Raw genomic sequence first — 20000 nt, 5'->3', positions numbered from 1 at the left:
ATGGGCCGCGGCTCATACAGCATTATACCGAGACCACCGAAAGATAGATCTATTTTCGGTGGCCTTGATTATACGCTGTAGCGGCTGTACGAAAAAACTCTATTGCGCCTGAGAAGCTTCGGCGCATTTTTTACTTGTATTTTGTATTAATCTCATGTTGCCTAGAGGGCTATTCAATATTCATTAAAAGCCTCCTGGATCAAGAACTTCGACGAGACTTTGATGAAGTTTTGATAAAGTAGATCTAATCTCTATGACGAGGGTTCGGTGATGAGATAGTTTTATTTTGCTATGAAAAATAAAAGCATATTGGATTGTGCTTTCAAGTTCAGATGTAATGGTATATTGTGAAGGAGAGTGAAATATTATTGGAAATTTTTTAGGAAGAGTTGAGATAGTATATGATGATATCATTCTCTGATATATATCTATATATATATATATATATATATATATATATATATATATATATATATATATATATATATATATATATATATATATATGTTTATAATATATATATAGTATATATATATGTATATAATCTAATTATTTATTTATCTTATGCTTTTGGTTTCGACATTTTTATCTTCATTTCTGCCATTCACACCATCTCGTTTGACTCTCTCTCTCTTCTCTCTCTCTCTCTCTCTCTCTCTCTCTCTCTCTCTCTCTCTCTCTCTCTCCATACGTGAGGTATGAGCGATTCACCTCGTCCTCTCTGAATGCAAAAGGCTCCATTTCCCTCTGAAAAAAAATATTCCACTTTTGATTCCGTGATTCTGTGCCGTCGGATTTGCAAAGGGACGAGGCACAACCGACGTTCCAAGATTAGATTTGTCTTTGGTCTTTATTCTTTCTGTTAGTTTTTTTTTTTTTTGTGTGTCTGTAAGACCACTGGTGTCTTTCTTTGTGTGAATGTGGATGAGTCTCTCTCTCTCTCTCTCTCTCTCTCTCTCTCTCTCTCTCTCTCTCTCTCGATTCCTTTTGTTGCTGAATTTTTGTTAGTAAGGACCACTAGTATCTTTCTGTGTGTGGGTCTGGTCTCTCTCTCTCTCTCTCTCTCTCTCTCTCCGAGTCTGTTCGTTGATTTTTTTTTGTAAATGGAACTGACTGTCTCTGTTAATCTACACAGTCAAGAGTTTGATATATATATTATTATATATATATATATATATATATATATATATATATATATATATATATATATATATATATATATATATATATATATATATATATACATATATATATATATATATATATATATATATATATATATATATATATGTACATATATATATATTTATATATATAGTTTATATATATATATATATATATATATATATATATATATATATATATATATATATATATATATATATATATATATATATATATATATATATATATATATATATATATATATATATATATATATATATATATATATATTAGTCATATGTGTTTTATTAATATATATAAAGATATGATTAATTTTAAAACTATCTAAACAGTATTCATGATACAATTTTCTTGAATATTTTACAAATCCTTTTTAAGATCCCGGTTAGATACCTCGAAATAATATATTTTCAAACTGCATTGTTAAGGAAGGGGATTAAAATTTTTAGGTTGATACTAAAAAATGTGTCAAGTGGGATCGAACCAGCGACGGACGAGGAATCTGGCTACAATTATTTTGTATTTCTTTATCTACAGAAAGATTAGGTGGGGTGTGAATAAAATATAAAACGTCAAAGATTTTGTCGAACTCAGGTTTTTTTTTTTTAAAAACGATATTTCCAAGTCAACATTTATGCCATTGTTTGATTTTATCTAAAAATGATTCCTAAAACTTCATTAATGATTTGTAAAATACAAATATTGCCAAAAAAATTATGACTATTTATCACATAAGTAAACTAAAAAAAATAAATAAATAAATAAAAAAAGTAGTAAAAACGTAGTAAATTCTATTATTTAATATCCAGTAAGGCATCGATCTTTCCAAGCCCTCTGACGCCAGCAATAATATGCATCACAAAATGAGTCGTTTTGAAGGGAATTATTTAAGTTGATATTAGTCGAAGTTTCTTCGGCGCAATCGAGTTTTATTAATAATCAAAGGAAAGATAAAAATTAATTTTAAAACCTAGTCTAAACACGGCCCGGTGGTTATCCTCTCTGATACACGATTTTCTTGAATATTTTAAAAAAATCAAATTGAAATGTCTGATGATTAGGTGGATGATAGCACCAAAAGTCCTTTGATTCAAAGTTTTTGAGATTGTAAGAGAATAAAGTTGGACGGACAGATTAAAATTTCAGAAAACTAAAAGAAAAGGCATGGTTGAGGATACAATGATGATGATGAAAAAATTGTGTCAAGAATATGACGGTATATATTCAGGTTTAGTTATGATAAAAAACTACAAAACAAACTGGCTAGAATTATTTTAATTTTTTAAAAACAGAATATCAGTTAGGTGGTGATATATTACTAGACAGAAAAAGGATATTTTAAAAATATAAAACTAAAGATTTTGAGGGACTTAAAATTGTAATTTTTGGGGAAAGTTTTTTTATTTTTTTCTTAAAAATTAATATTTGTAAGTCAACATTTATTTCATTAAGTTTGATTTGATCTAAAAATGATTCCTAAAACTTCACTAATGATTAGGTACCAAAATACAAATATTGCTACAAAAAAAAGATCAATATATAGAACACTAAGTAAACTAAAAAAAATAAATAAATAAATAAATAAAAATATTAGTAAATAAGATAGTAAATTCTATTATCTTTAAATCCCAGTAAAGCATCGATCTTCCAAGCCCTCTGACGATAGCAATGGAATATGCATTGCAAATGAGTCATCTTTTTGAAGACTCTGAAATTATATTTGAACAAAAAGAAAATGTGCCGAAGTTTCCAGGCGCAGTCGAAAGTGGTTCTGTTAAACATCTCTAATCAAAGGCACTGGAAACAGAAATCTATCTTTCGGTGGTCTCGGTATAATGCTGTATGAGCCAGCGGGAACTAGTCCCATGAATCGCATAACCACACGGCCCGGTGAACAAGTATCCTACATCGGTGTCCACAGGCACGATTAGGCTAACTTCAGCCTTGATCTTAAATAAAAATTAAAGAAAACAAAGGAAACTGATTTGAGGGCTGCAATTTCTTGGACCATATGTCTGATGATTGGAAGGTGGATGATCAAAATACCATCTTTTGCAGTCCTCTACAGCCTGGGACAAAACTTTTTTTAAAAATCTGAGGGCGGGCAGAATAAAATGGGACGAGACAGAAAAACAAAGCCGGCACAATAGATTTCTTTTGAAAAAACTAAAAAAAGGCATGGTAGGCTCTAGTTAATCAATGATGATGATGAATTGGTACATTTGTCATTGTACTGACAATGTGACTTTTATCTATGACGGTATATGTTAGTTTAGTTATGATAATAATGATCAAATTTGCCACTATCGACTTATTGGGCTAAAAATGACAACTATTATAATTTTTGTAAAAAGAAAAAACGAGAATTAAAATATCAAAAACAATCAACATGTGATAATTACTTAAACAGAAAAAGGATAATTCTAAATTGAGGTGATATAATGCACTTATTAGTTAGGTTCATCTGAGGGACTTAAAATTGTAATATTTTGGGGAAATGTGTAAAGGAGTTTGAAATTTAATAGAGATACTTAATATAAGGTCTTGGTAATACACATAGGAAAAATCGTGTCAGTTTTACTCTCTCTCTCTCTCTCTCTCTCTCTCTCTCTCTCTCTCTATATATATATATATATATATATATATATATATACACACACACACACACATTAATAAATTCAATAAACATCATAAAAATCAAAACAGACAAACAATAATAAAAACAACAAAATAAAATCTTGTCTAGTCTCCAAAAGGCCTTCTGAAACTAAAGCAGAAAAATAAAATCACAAACTACCGCGGAGCCATTTCGTAGAGAAGGAGCCACTGAACCTTTATTTATAATGATGATTGATAAAGCTGGTTCCCCCTCTCATTTGCGCCGGTTGATTGTTTGTAATGGGGATATGCTCTGCGCGGCCACGTCAAGTGAGGTATGGTATTCAGGCTTTACAGACGTGACAACTCGCATTAAGTAAATGATAGTTCCCTGGCATTTGCTTAATGAAAAAAAGGTATGAGTAAGATACGTATGTCCCTAAGAAACAAGCATTAAGATATGAATAAGTACACTGGCCACGTGATTAAGAAATTGAAGCATTAAGATAGGAATAGGCACACTAGACGCGTAAGTAAGAAATTGTAGCATTAAGATATAAGTACAATGACCACGTCATTAAGAAATTGAAGTATTAAGATATGATAAGTACACTGACCACGTAATTAAGAAATTGAAGTATTAGATGACAACTCGCATTAAGTAAATGGTAGTTTCCTGGCATTTGCTTAATGAAAATAATGTATGAGTAAGATACGTATGTCCGTAAGAAACTGAAGCATTAAGATATGGATAAGTACACTGACCACGTGATTAAGAACTCGAAGCATTAAGATATGAATAAGTACACTGACCACGTAATTAAGAACTTAAGCATTAAGATATGAATAAGTACACTGACCACGTCATTAAGAAATTAAGACATTAAGGTATAAATAAGTACACTGACCACGTGCTTAAGAAATTGTAACATTAAGATATGAATAAGTAAACTGGCAAGGTATGAATAAGTAAGAAAATGAAGTATTAAGATAATTCTTATTTAGTAAAATTAAAGGAGATAATATTAAGTTAATGAAGTACACTCACCGCGTCCTTAAGAAACCGAGGCATTAAGATAATGCTTTACTAATTAAAACTATTTAAGTTAATTGGTTGTCCAGTGTTAATTACGCTTCAGATAAAAGTGCAACTCTCGAAACCCTTTTAGTATAAGAAAGTACAACCAAGACTATTTATATAATTGTTTAACCAATGAAATTATTGAAAAGTCACAATTTATAGATTTAGAATAATGCTTATTGGGTAAATAAAATGCGTTACTTAAATTAATGGGTTTTCCAATGTTAATTACGCTTTGGATAAAAGCAAAATCTCTCAAAATCCGCTTAGATTATAAAATTACAACCAGGCTTATTAATATTGTACTCGCTTAAATAATAAGATGTCAGCGTTATTTGTAGATCAAGAACTAAAACTGCCTTCAGTAAGTCGTAAAAATTTATAAATGAAATATATCAAAGCATACCAGTGATATATAATATTAATATTTACATATCCATAAAATAAAAAGTTATATATTAGCTAATATTTTTATAAACATCACCCACAAAGACATGACAAAGATGGAGATGGTAGTGCCGTCAGTACACCTCATGCGGTGCACTGTAGGCATTACTTAAGGTTCTTTGCAGCGTGCCTTCCTTAGGCCCCTAGCTGCAATTCCTTTCGTTCCTTTTACTGTACCTCCTTTCATATTCCTTTCTTTCATATTCTCTTTCTTCTAACAGTTGATTCTTTCAACTCAATCCTCCTGTTACACCTTTCAGACTTTTTACTGTCGATTCCGTTTCAGCACTGAATGACCTCATGGTTCCCAGTGCTTGGCCTTTGGCCTAAATTCTATGTTCAGTTCAGTTCAGTATCCTTATCACACTGTAACTGTGATAAACATTATCCACAAAGACAGAGAAATCACAAAGATTGAGATAGTTAAGAGAATTTAAAATCATTGCATAAATTTTGTTCCTCAAGTCCTGATCAAGATCTTGGAAAAATTACAAAGATTGGGATGGTTAAAAGTATTTGAAATCCTTGCATAACTTCCATCCCTCCAATCCTATCAAGATCTGGGAAAAATCACAAAGATTGAGATGGTTAAAAGCATTTGAAATCCTTGCATAAATTCCATCCCTCAAATCCTATCAAGATCTGGGGAAAATCATAAAGATTGAGGTGCCTCAAAGCATTTGAAATCCTTGCATAAATCCCATCCCTCAAATCCTTATCAAGATCTGGGAAAAATCACAAAGATTGAGATGGTTAAAAGCATTTGAAATCCTTGCATAAATCCCATCCCTCAAATCCTTATCAAGGTCTGAGAAAAATCACAAAGATTGAGATGGTTAAAAGCATTTGAAATCCTTCCGTAAATTCCATCCCTCAAATCCTATCAAGATCTGGGAAAAATTACAAAGACTTTGATGGTTAAAAGCATTTGAAATCCTTGCACAAATTCCATCCCTCAAATCCTCACCAACATCTGGTAAAAATCACAACGTTTATAGTCAGTGTTTTCTTCAATATCCTTATTACACCTTCAAGCAATTTTCTAAGTCGTTACCTCTTGCTTTCGTGACTTATTCAAGCGGGCGTTATACAGTCATGCGTTGCTGTATTAGCGTGAGTGACAAGTTTGCAGTTTGGCTTCCCAAAGGAAATTACTTATGCTTGCATTGAGAAAGGAGGGTTAGAGTTTAGTCTTTATGAGATTTATGCATGAGACTCGTTTCGTGGTATTGTTTGTAGTTGTTGGTGTGTATGTATATATGTATGTATGTACATATATGTATGTATGTATATATATACATATACATATATATATATATATATATATATATATATATATATATATATATATATATATATATATATATATATATATATATATATATATAAACATTCCATCCTCACAACATTCTTCCTTAACAAATCCACCCTCTGATGTTTCAAACTGCACGCATTCTTATTTTTACCTCCTCCTCCCTCTTCTCTCCCACAAAAAAACAATTGTTCCTTTTCCTTTCCAGTGAAAGGGAGTAGAGGGAAAAAATATCCTGGCGGCTTTCAACTCCCCAGGACCTGAGGAGGAGGAGGAGGAGGAGGAGGAGGAGGAGGGATTCCTGTGAAGCGTCCCTCCCAAGAGACCCTATATTTTGGCAAAGTGACGGCCCAGTCTGGTCCACTGCTATTTTCAATTACTGCATACCCCAAATTGCTGGCAGACCTGGCCCTGAGAATGTGACTATATACATCAAATTGAGTTTCCCCAGGAAGGTGGGTGTTAGATAATATTTTTCTTTTCTTCCTTAACTTAAGTTAATACTTTTTATATATTTGATATGTTTATTTAAATTATATTCAAGAGTTTCCTGCACTCTATTGAATCAAGTTGAGTTTCCCCAGGAAGGCAGGCGGTGGATAATATTTTTGTATTTTATTTTTTTTATTATTTTAATAATTTTTATATATGTCTGTTTAATTAGAGTGTAATTGAGATTATCTGGTACTCTGATCATTTATTTTAATTTTGTTATATATATATATATATATATATATATATATATATATATATATATATATATATTATATACATACATATATATATAATATACTGTATATGTGTGTGTTTTTATTTGAAGAATAATTGAGACTTTCTTTTAGACTGCTAATTTTTCAAATATGTTCAGATCTGTTTAACAAAAATTATTATGATAATTTTTTCTCTCTCTCATACCTCGAAAATTAACTCATTATCGTTTAAATTTAACCTGAAGTAGTTCAGTATTTCGAGAACGATTTGAAAAACTATTTAATAAACGATTAGCTAAAGATATTTCTTATAATCATGAGTATAGTCAAACGTGATTGGCAAGGGGGCTTGAATAGAAAAGCTTGAGAGGCCAGTAATTTTATGCATTAAATCAGACTTAAATATATATACCATGTTGTCTAAAGCAATTCAGACACTCATTCAGTAGCGTTATACATAGCTTCACCTTTCTGTAAAGTAATTCTCCTCAGTTCTTTGCCTGCTTTATGGCTATTTCCCCTTCTTTTATTCACGGTACATTTATTCCCCTTCTCCTTCGTTATGTCTATATATATATCCAGTCGTCTTGCTAACGACCATTCATTATTTTGATTATTCTGCAAATCGATACCATCATTAGAGCACTCTGAATCACCTGGTAATTGGCAATTTCTCAGGTATCGGGGAAGTTTCTAGCAGTCTTAATATAGAAATAATCCGGGTCTTTGTGAAATGTCTTCCTAATTAATGTACTGAGCCTTATCTGCCCTAAAATGGAAGACTGCAGTGTCTGCAAAATTTTCGAAATTGAGATATGCCACCTATTGGGCTCGTGAATATCTAATACACAAGTTACTGCAGTTTCAGAATGATTCTTCAGTGCTTTATTTAGGGGGTCCTATATGCAGCATCTGCAAAATTTTTGAAACTGAGATATACCACCTATTGGGCTCGTGAATATCTAATACACAAGTTACTGCAGTTTCAGAATGATTCTTCAGTGCTTTATTTAGGGGGTCCTATATGCAATATCTGCAAAATTTTTGAAATTGAGATATACCACCTATTGGGCTCTTGAAAATCTAATGCACAAGTTACTGCAGTTTCAGAATGATTCTTCAGTGCTTGATTTAGGGGGTCCTATATGCAGTATCTGCAAAATTTTTGAAATTGAGATATATCACCTATTGGGCTCGTGGGTTACTGCAGTTTCAGAATGATTCTTCAGTGCTTTATTTAGGGGTCCTATATGCAATATCTGCAAAATTTTTGAAATTGAGATATACCACCTATTGGGCTACTGAAAATCTAATGCACAAGTTACTGCAGTTTCAGAATGATTCTTCAGTGCTTTATTTAGGGGGTCCTATATGCAGTATCTGCCAAATTTTCGAAACTGAGATATACCACCTATTGGGCTCGTGAATATCTAATACACAAGTTACTGCAGTTTCAGAATGATTCTTCAATGCTTTGTTTAGGGGGTCCCACATGCAGTATCTGCCAAATTTTCGAAATTGAGATATGCCACTTATCGGGCTCGTGAAACACTGAATACACAAGTTACTGCAGTTTCAGAATGATTCTTCAGTGTTTTATTTAGGGGGTCCCATTTGTAATATCTGCACAATTTTCGAAATTGAGATACGTCACCTATTGGGATCTTGAAACACTGAATACACAAGTTACTGCAGTTTCAGAATGATTCTTCAGTGCTTTATTTAGGGGTCCCATTTGTAGTATCTGCAAAATTTTCGAAATTGAGATACGTCACCTATTGGGATCTTGAAACACTAATACACAAGTTACTGCAGTTTCAGCATGATTCTACAATGTTTAATTTAAGGGGTCTCATATGCAGTATCTACAAAATTTTCGAAATTGAGATATGCCACTTATTGGGGGTGAAACACTGAATACACAAGTGTTTTATTTATTGAGTGTTTTATTTTTATTTATTGAGTGTTTTATTTAGGGGGTCCCACTTGCAGTATCTGCACAATTTTCGAAATTGAGATATGCCATCTATTGGGCTCGTGAAACACTAATGCACAAGTTTCTGCAGTTTCAGCATGATTCTTCAGTGCTTTATTTAGGGGGCTCCATTTGCAGTATCTGCAAAATCTGTAGTAAACCAAGGGGAAACTGCAGTATCTACCATTTTTCTCAGTCTGGTATTTTTGCAGATGCTGCAGTCTTCCATTTTAGGGCAAATATGTGTTCTATAAATTTTTAAAACAGTAGGCGGCAGATATTTCCCTAATTTATTGTTCAAATCATAATGCATTCTCCTATATTTTTTTTTAAATAACAGATGTGAAACATCTTCCCAATTTTCATTGTTAAAATCATAATTCATACTGTGTCACCTTCATCAAATGATAAAAAATGCGCCAAAGTTTCTTAGGCGCAATCGAGTTTTCTGTACAGCCACTACAGTGTACATTGATCAAGGCCACAGAAAACGGATGTATCTTTCGGTGGTCTCTGTATAATGCTGTATGAACCGCGGCCCATGAAACTTAACCATGGTCCGGTGGTGATCTGTCCTTTATCGTTGTCAGACGCACGATTATGGCTAAATTTAACTGTAAGTAGAATAAAAACTACTGAGGATAGAGGGATGCAATTTGGTATGTTTGATGACTGGAGGGTGGATGATCAACATACCGATTTGCAGCCCTCTAGCCTCAGTAGTTTTTAAGATCTGAGGGCGGGCAGGAAAAAGTGCGGACAGAAAAAAGTGCGGACAGGAAAAAGTGCGGACAGAAAAAGTGCGGATAGGATAAAGTGCGGACGGACAGACAAAGCCGGCACAGCAGTTTTCTTTTATACAGAAAACTAAAAATTAGACATTCTTCCAAAGGTTGAACTCGAACAGACATGAACATCGTTGCGTAACTCTCTCTCTCTCTCTCTCTCTCTCTCTCTCTCTCTCTCTCTCTCTCTCTCTCTCTCTCTCTCTCTCTCTCTCTCTTAATTTATGCGCTTGCTTCGTATCATGTATCTCAGTCCATAAAAAAACACCCAATTACTTCCTGATGAAGGCTCGAATCTCGTGAAATTTTATCCGCGCTCGTTACACGATTAAGTTTGTTAACGAGGGTCCCCCGGCCGCTGCTGCCTTTGTAATTCTCATAAATTGAGAATATCGTTTTCCATCGTTCATTTATGAGTTCATTTAATGACCTCTCCAGCCTCGCTGATTCACCAGTGATTTTGCCATAATTCGCGCGCGCGCGCGTGTGTGTGTGTGTACCATAGATTGGGCTCTCTTCGAGTTCTGGTTTAGATGAACCTGTTGTAATTTATAATTATTTCCTGCAAATGAAGTGTTTTCCTTTTTTGTAATGTTGTATCAACTTTATCCATGATTAGTCTGTCAAAGAGTGATGATCAGGAAAGCTGACACCCCCAAAAAGGGAAATGAACTAAAAATCTAGTATGTTACTTGAGATGAAATTAATCTGTTATATGTTTTACTAATTGTCTGAAAAGTAATTATTTTGCATTTTGTAATGCTATTGCAAATTTATACATAATTAGTCTGTCGAAAGAGTGACAACCAGGAATGCAGACGAAAAGAAAAAAGCGAATTGAACCAAAATCTAAGTTGTTTGAGTTTTGACCCCTAAAGATAAAATGAACCTGCTATACTTTTTAATTATCTGAAAATTAGTTATTTTGTATTTTATCATTATATATCAACTTAATGCATAATTGTTCTGTCACAAGAGTGACGATCAGGAAAGCAGACAAAAAAAAAAAAGGAATTAAACCAAAAACTAACGTAAGTTACTTGAGATTTGACCCCTAAAGGTAAAATTGGCATATTATACGTTTTGCTACTTGTCTAAAAATAAATTATTTTGCTTTATATAATACTATATTAACTTTATACGTAATTCTTCTGTCAAAAGAGTGACAATAAGAAAAGCGGACAAAAAGATGAAACAAACAAACTGAACAGAAAACTTAACCCAAAAGTTACTTGAAATTTTACCCCTAAAAGTAACATATAACTTAACCTCACTCGGAACCTTCATTTAATTATTCTTTTTTTTATTTATTTTTATTTATTTTATTTATTTATATTTATACTTATTTATTGATTCAATTTTATTTTTATAATGATCATTTTTTACTTATTTTTATTAAATTCTTATATTTATCTTTATTTCTTTTTTATTTATTTATTTATTTATATATATTTTTAATTTTATTTATTTTTTAATTTTTTTATTGCTTGGCTTAATTATTCGATCACACATGGAAAATATTATATCCCCATCTTACAGAATTCAAAAATTACAGCCAAGGCTGTATTCCCATATGACCTTTGACTGCTAAGTATAATCTTGACCTCATTACACAATGTGTTTTTAAAGTTGCTACCAATATGAAGTTCCCCATAGGGGAGTAGTGCCGTCACGGGGTGCACTGTAGGCATTGCTAAAGGTTCTTTGCAGCGTCTCTTCCTTAGGCCCCTAGCTGCAACCCTTTTCATTCCTTTTACTCTACCTCTATTCATATTATCTTTCTTCCATCTTGCTATCCACCCTCTCCTAACAATTATTTCAAAGTGCAACTGTTTTGAGGTTTTTCTCCTGTTACACCTTTCAAACCTACCTACTCTCAATTTCCTTTCCAGCGCTGAATGGCCTTCTAGGTCCCAGTGCTTGGCCTTTGGCCTAAACTCTATATTCCATTCCATTCCAAAATATGTTAAGTTTGATATTAAGAATTATGGCCATTCGAGCATTGAGTACTAGAGGCATTAATATATATTTTACTTTAGACATACTGGAATTCAGTTAAGGAAGAAGCAGACTCACTTTGTGCAAAAAAGTGTCCTGCAACAAAGTGCAATAAATACCAGTGTGTACCCATCAATAAATTGCGTACAAAGCCTCAAAACACAGACCATGCAATGTAATAACACTTTTGTTGATTACTCAGACTTTCTTTTGTCAACAGTCATGATATTTTGTCATTTTACTAAATAGTTCGATTCACTACAGCTCATCTGGATGTTTTTACTAATCTCCAACGTAAGTTAGAGTTTTATCATTATTTTTTCCACTTAATAGAATTTCCCTTTCTTTGTAATCACTCTGCTACTTACTTTGTAATCACTCTGCTACTTAAGGACCTAAATCATCAAAGTACTGTAAGCCTCGGATTATCACTCTAGTTAGGTAAGTGAAACATGGCTGTCAAATCCCGTAGAGGTTTTCAGCGTATTGAAACCCCTTCTGACAGATTTCCAGCGACAGCTTTTATTCATTTTTCATATCAGATAAAAAGATTCTTTGCTTCCGCGTTGGTTATCTTTGACTTTACCAGAACTCACTTGTATAAAAATATTCCTTTTTAGTTTTCTGTAAAAGAAAACTATTGTGCCGGCTTTGTCTGTCCGTCCACACTTTTTTCTGTCCGCCCTCAGATCTTAAAAACTACTGAGGCTAGAGGGCTGCAATTTGGTATGTTGATCATCCACCCTCCAATCACCAAACATACCAAATTGCAGCCCTCTAGCCTCAGCAGTGTTTATTTTATTTAAACTTAAAGTCAGCCATAATCGTGCTTCTGACCACGATATAGGATAGGCCACCACCGGTTTTTGGTTAAAGTTTCACGGGCTGCGGCTCATACAGCACTATACCGAGACCACCGAAAGGTAGATCTGTTTTCGGTGGCCTTGATTATGCGCTGTAGCGGCTGTGCAGAAAATTCGATTGCGCCGAAAATCACAATTCTAAGTAGGTTCAATCAGGAGGATTAATTCATTTGAGATTGATAATGTGTCTACTACAGGTTCTGTCAGTTGTTGAGGCGTGGGCGGGGTGGGGGGGGACGGGTAGTGCTATCCCCCTGGGCTTAGGAGTCCCCTGGGGTCAGAGCAAATGAAGTTGTATATTCAAACCCCGAGGGAAAGAAGTGATGTACGATAATTTACGCTTGGTTACGCTGCTATCTGTTGAGCGTTTGCGATAGTGCTTTTGATTGTTCTTGATATCTAAAAGGGAAACTAAATAGAAATATGATACTTGTGATTATGGAAAATGGAAAGTTTCATTTTAAATTTAAGGATTATTTACGAGAAGTTGTCGGGAATTTGGAATATTTCGTCGAAATAGTTCTTATTGTGGGTAAATCTAGATGAAAAATCTCTCTCTCTCTCTCTCTCTCTCTCTCTCTCTCTCTCTCTCTCTCTCTCTCTCTCTCTCTCTCTCTATATATATATATATATATATATATATATATATATATATATATATATATATATATATATATATATATATATATATATATATATATATATATATATATATACACACATACATCCATACATAAATATTTATATACATATAGTTATATACAATTAGTGTTATACCTTGGTTATTTACATCGAATAGCATTCCATACATAAGATGATTTGATAGAACTGCTCGAAGAGAATGGACAGTTGGACAGTTTAAAAAAATACATGACATCCTCTTTTACCTTTAATATTGAATGAGCATTCAACTGTAAGATGATTTGACTGAGAACTGCTCGAGAGAATGGACAGTTGGACAGTTTAAAAAAAATACATGACATCCTCTTTTACCTAAGCTAAAAATTTGATTAGAGAGAGAGAGAGAGAGAGAGAGAGAGAGAGAGAGAGAGAGAGAGAGAGATGTCACAGAAAGCGTGATACTAGAATAACCCACTTTTACAGAAGTAGGTTATTTATTATTTTTTTTTTTTAACAAATCCAAAGTTACGGTTCTGAAAGAGAGAGAGAGAGAGAGAGAGAGAGAGAGAGAGAGAGAGAGAGAGAGAGAGAGAGAGAGAGAGAGAGAGAGAGAGAATGTCACAGAAAGTGTGATACTAGAATAACCCATTTTTACAGGAGCAGTTATTTATTATTTTTTTTTACCACATCCAAAGTTAAGGTTCTGAGAGAGAGAGAGAGAGAGAGAGAGAGAGAGAGAGAGAGAGTGTGAGAGAGAATAGTTTATTATTATTTTTTTAGAAATCCAGTCAGAGAGAGAGAGAGAGGTGTCAAAGGGAGCGTGATACTAGAATAACCCACTTTTTCAGAAGTAGTTATTATTTTTTTTTTTTGCCGAAACCAAAGTTAAGATTCTAAGTGAGAGAGAGAGAGAGAGAGAGAGAGAGAGAGAGAGAGAGAGAGAGAGAGAGAGGTGTCACAGGAAGCGTGATACTAGAATAACCCACTTTTTCAGAAATAGTTTATTATTATTATTTTTTTTTACCAAATCCAAAGTTAAGGTTCTGAGAGAGAGAGAGAGAGAGAGAGAGAGAGAGAGAGAGAGAGAGAGAGAGAGAGAAAGTCACAGGAAGGGTGATACTAGAATAACCCATTTTTCCTGGAGTGGTTATTATTTTTTTTTTTTTTACCAAAACCAAAGTTAAGAGAGAGAGAGAGAGAGAGATATGTCACAGAAAGCGTGATACTAGAATAACCCACTTTTTCAGAAGTAGGTTATTTATTGTTATTTTCTCGTTTTGGTTCCGGGCAATTTCATCTGAAGGCATCGTCAGTCAGCCTCTTCCGTAATAACAGTGTTCCCTTTGATCGAAAAGGCAATTTCTCTCTTGCTCGAGACCGTAATATAATATGTATATAACCAGACAGCAGTTGTTAGGGAATGGGAATAGAGCTCTCTTTGGAATGCTGGAATGGTTTTTGATGTTTGTGGTGCCATGGGAATGTGTTTTAAATTTTGATTTTTTTTTTTCAATAAGAAAATGAAGTTCTTATACTACTTATTGTCTGTTTATATATTTTTCTTTAATAAGAAAATTCATTTCTTAGATTCTCATAGGGCCTAAATTCAATGAAAATGTGTTTATTGTAAAAATATATACATCACGCATTCTTGTATAATATTTTGATCCATTTCCACGAATATAGAGCATTCTCTCTCTCTCTCTCTCTCTCTCTCTCTCTCTCTCTCTCTAATAAATCAAATTCAAAAGGCTAGTCCTTATTAATAACCCTAAGAGAGAGTGTTTCGTTTCTTGTACTCGAAATGTCTCTCTCTCTCTCTCTCTCTCTCTCTCTCTCTCTCTCTCTCTCTCTCTCTCTCTCTCTCATAAATCAAATTCAAATCCTTATTAATCCTCTAAGAGAGAATGTTTTTTTTTTTTTAAATCGAAATGTCCCCCTTCTCTCTCTCTCTCTCTCTCTCTCTCTCTCTCTCTCTCTCTCTCTCTCTCTCTCTCTCTCTCCAATAAATCAACTTATAAAGTCTGATCTTTGTTAAGTCCCTTAGGTGAAATGTGTTATCTTCCTTAAACCCTAAATGTCCCACTCTCTCTCTCTCTCTCTCTCTCTCTCTCTCTCTCTCTCTCTCTCTCTCTCTCTCTCTCTCTCTCTCTTAAAATATCACTCTTAAAGTGCCTCACATATCAGTTTGATGAACAGACAAAAGCAGAATTGTTTTAAATGAAAGCAAATACAATAAGAATGAGTTAAAACTATTGGTATGGAAATCAAAGGCATTTTATTCTGCTCGATTTCGTACTAAATATAGAGACACATTCCCCTTAAAAGGATTAATATGGACCTAAACCTTTGATCCTGGTTGATTAGAAAGAAGGGGAAAAGAGAGAGAGAGAGAGAGAGAGAGAGAGAGAGAGAGAGAGAGAGAGAGAGAGAGAGAGAGAGAAATTCAAGAAACAAAACACATTCCCTCTAATAAGATTAATAATGAATAAAACCTTTGAACTATATTTATAAGAGAGAGAGAGAGAGAGAGAGAGAGAGAGAGAGAGAGAGAGAGAGAGAGAGAGAGAGAGAGAGGAGGAGGGACATTTCTTGATGGAAAAGTGAATAAACAGTAAATGATATAGCAAATTTAAAAGATGAACTCTAAATATATATCAAAACCTTACCGTTACCCATATAATGACAGAGAGAGAGAGAGAGAGAGAGAGAGAGAGAGAGAGAGAGAGAGAGAGAGAGAGAGAGAGACTCTAGATTATTTTATCAATCATTAAAAAACCTTACCACTACTTTATATAATAGAAAAACCTGTACAATAATTTTTCCATCATTTTCAGAAGAGAATTCTGCACACATCCCGGATAGTAGATGTTTCTCAGCTGAAGTGCCACTCCGGATAATCCTCTCGGAGTGTTTTTTACCTTTGTTAGCCTCGAGTGGGAGTCTAGATGAGACGGCAGCAGGAGGAGTGAGTGAGTGGCCGGAAGGTACGTGAAAGGCGTTTGTGAAAGCGTGAAAGGGATTGTGGTAGTGAGATTGTATTGAGGTGTATTATTGTGTAAGATTTTGGTATGGAATTATTTTAGTGAGTTGTGTGGTAACTTTATTAGTAGTCTCAGATTTTGTGTGTTGTGTTCAAAAATATATTTGCAGTATAACGGCGTTGGTGGGTTACACATATATGAATCTTATATATATATATATATATATATATATATATATATATATATATATATATATATATATATATATATATATATATATATATATATATATATACATATGATAGTCTATTGTGATTTTTAGCCAAATGAGTTTTAAAGGCCATATAATATATACCGGCCTATGGGGATATGGAGCCTCTAACGGTTTTGTATGTTATATCATATACTGTTCTTGTAGTATATATATTTATGACTTCTCACACTCTGTATCAGTCCTCCGTCAATGGCTTGGAAATAAAGTCGAAACCGGTCAGGATATACATATTTCTTATTTTTCACCTGTGGTAATGTGTGATAAATGAATCATACAAAAGTGATAATAATCATATATATATATATATATATATATATATATATATTATATATATATATATATATTTATATATCTCATATACCACTCTGTTGGTAGTGAGTTCGAATATCCGAGCGGCCAGTGAAGAACAAGAGGAATTTGTTTCTGGTGATATATTAATTTAAGCTATAATGTGGTTTGGATTCCACAATTTAGCTGTTGATAAAATTCAATTTAACCAATTTTTAGCTATATATAAAAGTAAATCTAATATATATATAGGAGAGCTATTAATCATATGGTATATAAACTAAAATATATACTTCTATATAATATCTATATATATATATATATATATATATATATATATATATATATAAATATATATATATATATATATATATATATATATATATATATAATATATATATATATATATATATATATATATATATATATATATATATATATATATATAATATATATATATATATATATATATATATATATATATATATATATATAATATATATATATATATATATATATATATATATATTGTATATATATATATATTGATAAAATTCAATTTATATTTTAACTATATATATACATACAGTATATATATATATATATATATATATATATATATATATATATATATATATTATACACTTTATATTCGGAAAAAATAATATAAAAAATATTCTCGTGTAACTGTACCTCCCAAAACCAATATTACCGAGAGCAAAGCCACACCTATCGACTACCTGCCAGGTAACGAGGCATTACCTGATCGACAAAGTCGTTCCCATTGATTCTTGTAAGCGTGAATGAATTCTCTCGTAATAGTGTGGTCCACGTATCGTTATTCATTAATAATTCCTTACGCCATGGTTCATTCATGAGCACACATGAATCAAGCAGAGTGTAGTTTGATTGTGGTTTGCGCTCCGTCTTGTGATATCAGGGATGAATATTATTATTTTCATGTGGTGTGAGATTTATTTTTTTAAATAAGAATATCTGTGAGGGTGAGGGTTAAAACAGTTTCTTTTCGAGGCTGTTATCGTCAGCCTGAATAAGTTAAGGGGTAAGATTTCAATGATACTGTAACGTAAATGATTTAAAAGCGTGTTGCATCACTTTATTCTTCACTTATTATTTTCTTACAGTTTTATACATTATTGATTAATTTTTTTTATAATGAGACAACATAAACAGTAATAAATGAAAAGGTAATATTTGAGTGACACTGTGATTGAAAAGATTTAAATTTTATTTGTTTATTTTATACCTTAAATTTTCTGTGATGGCACAGACTTCAGGGACTAAGTAATATTTTAATGTATTTTGAGATTTTATCTCTTTAATTCATGATAATATCTGGGAAATTAAATCATTTTTATGAGGTTCGTTGCATAAACCCCAAGAAAACTAAAGACTGTTTTTAAATGATACTATAAATTAAATAGTTTAAAAGCGTTTTGTATGATTTTTATTGATTATAATGTTATTTTCATATAGTTTGAGATTTTATATATTTAAATCGTTATAATATTTGTGAGAGTTAAAAACCGTTTTTAAAATGAGGTTCATTGCATAAACTCCAAGACATTAAAGGATTAATATTGTTATTTTCTTACAGTTTGAGATTTTATTTTTATTTTTCTTTAGAATATCTGTGAGTGTTACAACATTTTTTAGAATTAGGTTCACTGCATAAACCTGAGGAAATTAAAGGAGAATACTTTTATAATACTTCAATTTAAATGATTTAAAAGCTGCTTTAGTTTTCTGTAAAAGAAAATTATTGTGCCGGCTTTGTCTGTCCGTCCGCGCTTTTTCTGTCCGCACTTTTTCTGTCCGCCATCAGATCTTAAAAACTACTGAGGCTAGAGGGCTGCAAATTGGTATGTTGATCATCCACCCTCCAATCATCAGACATACCAAATTGCAGCCCTCTAGCCTCAGTAGTTTTCGTTTTTTTTAAAGATTAAAGTTATCCATAATCGTGCTTCTGGCAACGATATAGGCCAGGCCACCACCGGGCCGTGTTTAAAGTTTCATGGGCCGCGGCTCATACAGCATTATACCGATAGCACCAAAAGATAGATCTATTTTCGGTGGCCTTGATTTTACGCTGTAGCGGCTGTACAGGAAACTCGATTGCGCCGAAGAAACTTCGGCGCATTTTTTACTTGTTTTTAATGAGGTTCATTGCATAAATATCAAGAAATTAAGGGACAATCTTTTGATGAGACTGTAATGTAAATTATTTTTAAAAAAGTTGTTAGTATTTTAATCCCTAATTTTTCTGTAACGGCGCACCTCTATAAACACGGTCTATAAAATATTGAGAAGCTAAACTGATTGATTGTAGGATAATCCCAAAGTTTGTGATTTTTCTGGTGAGGTATTGAACTGAACTACAATGGTGAAAATTGTCACAATTATTTAGTGGACGAACTAATATAAATCCAGTGATTATTGAATTGATTTTTTTCCTGGTAAGTAAAGTATTCATTCACCACTGAGGAAGATATATATATATATATATATATATATATATATATATATATATATATATATATATATATATGTATATATATATATATATATATATATATATATATATATATATATATATATATATATATATATATATATATATATATAATGTGATTGTGTGTGTGTGTGTGTTTGTGATTGTGTGTGTGTGTGTGTGTGTGTGTGTTTGTGATTCTAAATATAGAAGACAAGTATTATCACCATCATTAGAATAGTGAAACTCTTATATTCAGTGTGCAAACATAATGTAACCTTGCTTATCTTATATGGAAGTGAGCTTAGACAAGTCATAGTGACAGACAGACCAACAGACAAGTTGAGAGAGAGAGAGAGAGAGA

At 32.5% G+C, this 20000-nt stretch overlaps 1 protein-coding gene across 2 annotated transcripts in view; it reads left to right on the top strand.

Moving 5' to 3' along the window:
* The window catches only part of LOC136828153 (uncharacterized), a 384459-nt gene that overhangs the window by 246933 nt on the left and 117526 nt on the right, over positions 1-20000 (top strand). For both annotated transcript variants that reach the window (XM_067085971.1, XM_067085972.1), the window contains one exon: positions 16413-16562. In XM_067085971.1, the coding sequence (XP_066942072.1) occupies positions 16413-16562 (150 nt within the window). The remainder of the gene's footprint in view (positions 1-16412; positions 16563-20000) is intronic.

Source organism: Macrobrachium rosenbergii, chromosome 42 (genome assembly GCF_040412425.1).
Source record: "Macrobrachium rosenbergii isolate ZJJX-2024 chromosome 42, ASM4041242v1, whole genome shotgun sequence".
Lineage (NCBI taxonomy): Eukaryota > Metazoa > Arthropoda > Malacostraca > Decapoda > Palaemonidae > Macrobrachium > Macrobrachium rosenbergii.
This window is presented reverse-complemented; position numbering and strand designations above follow the sequence as displayed.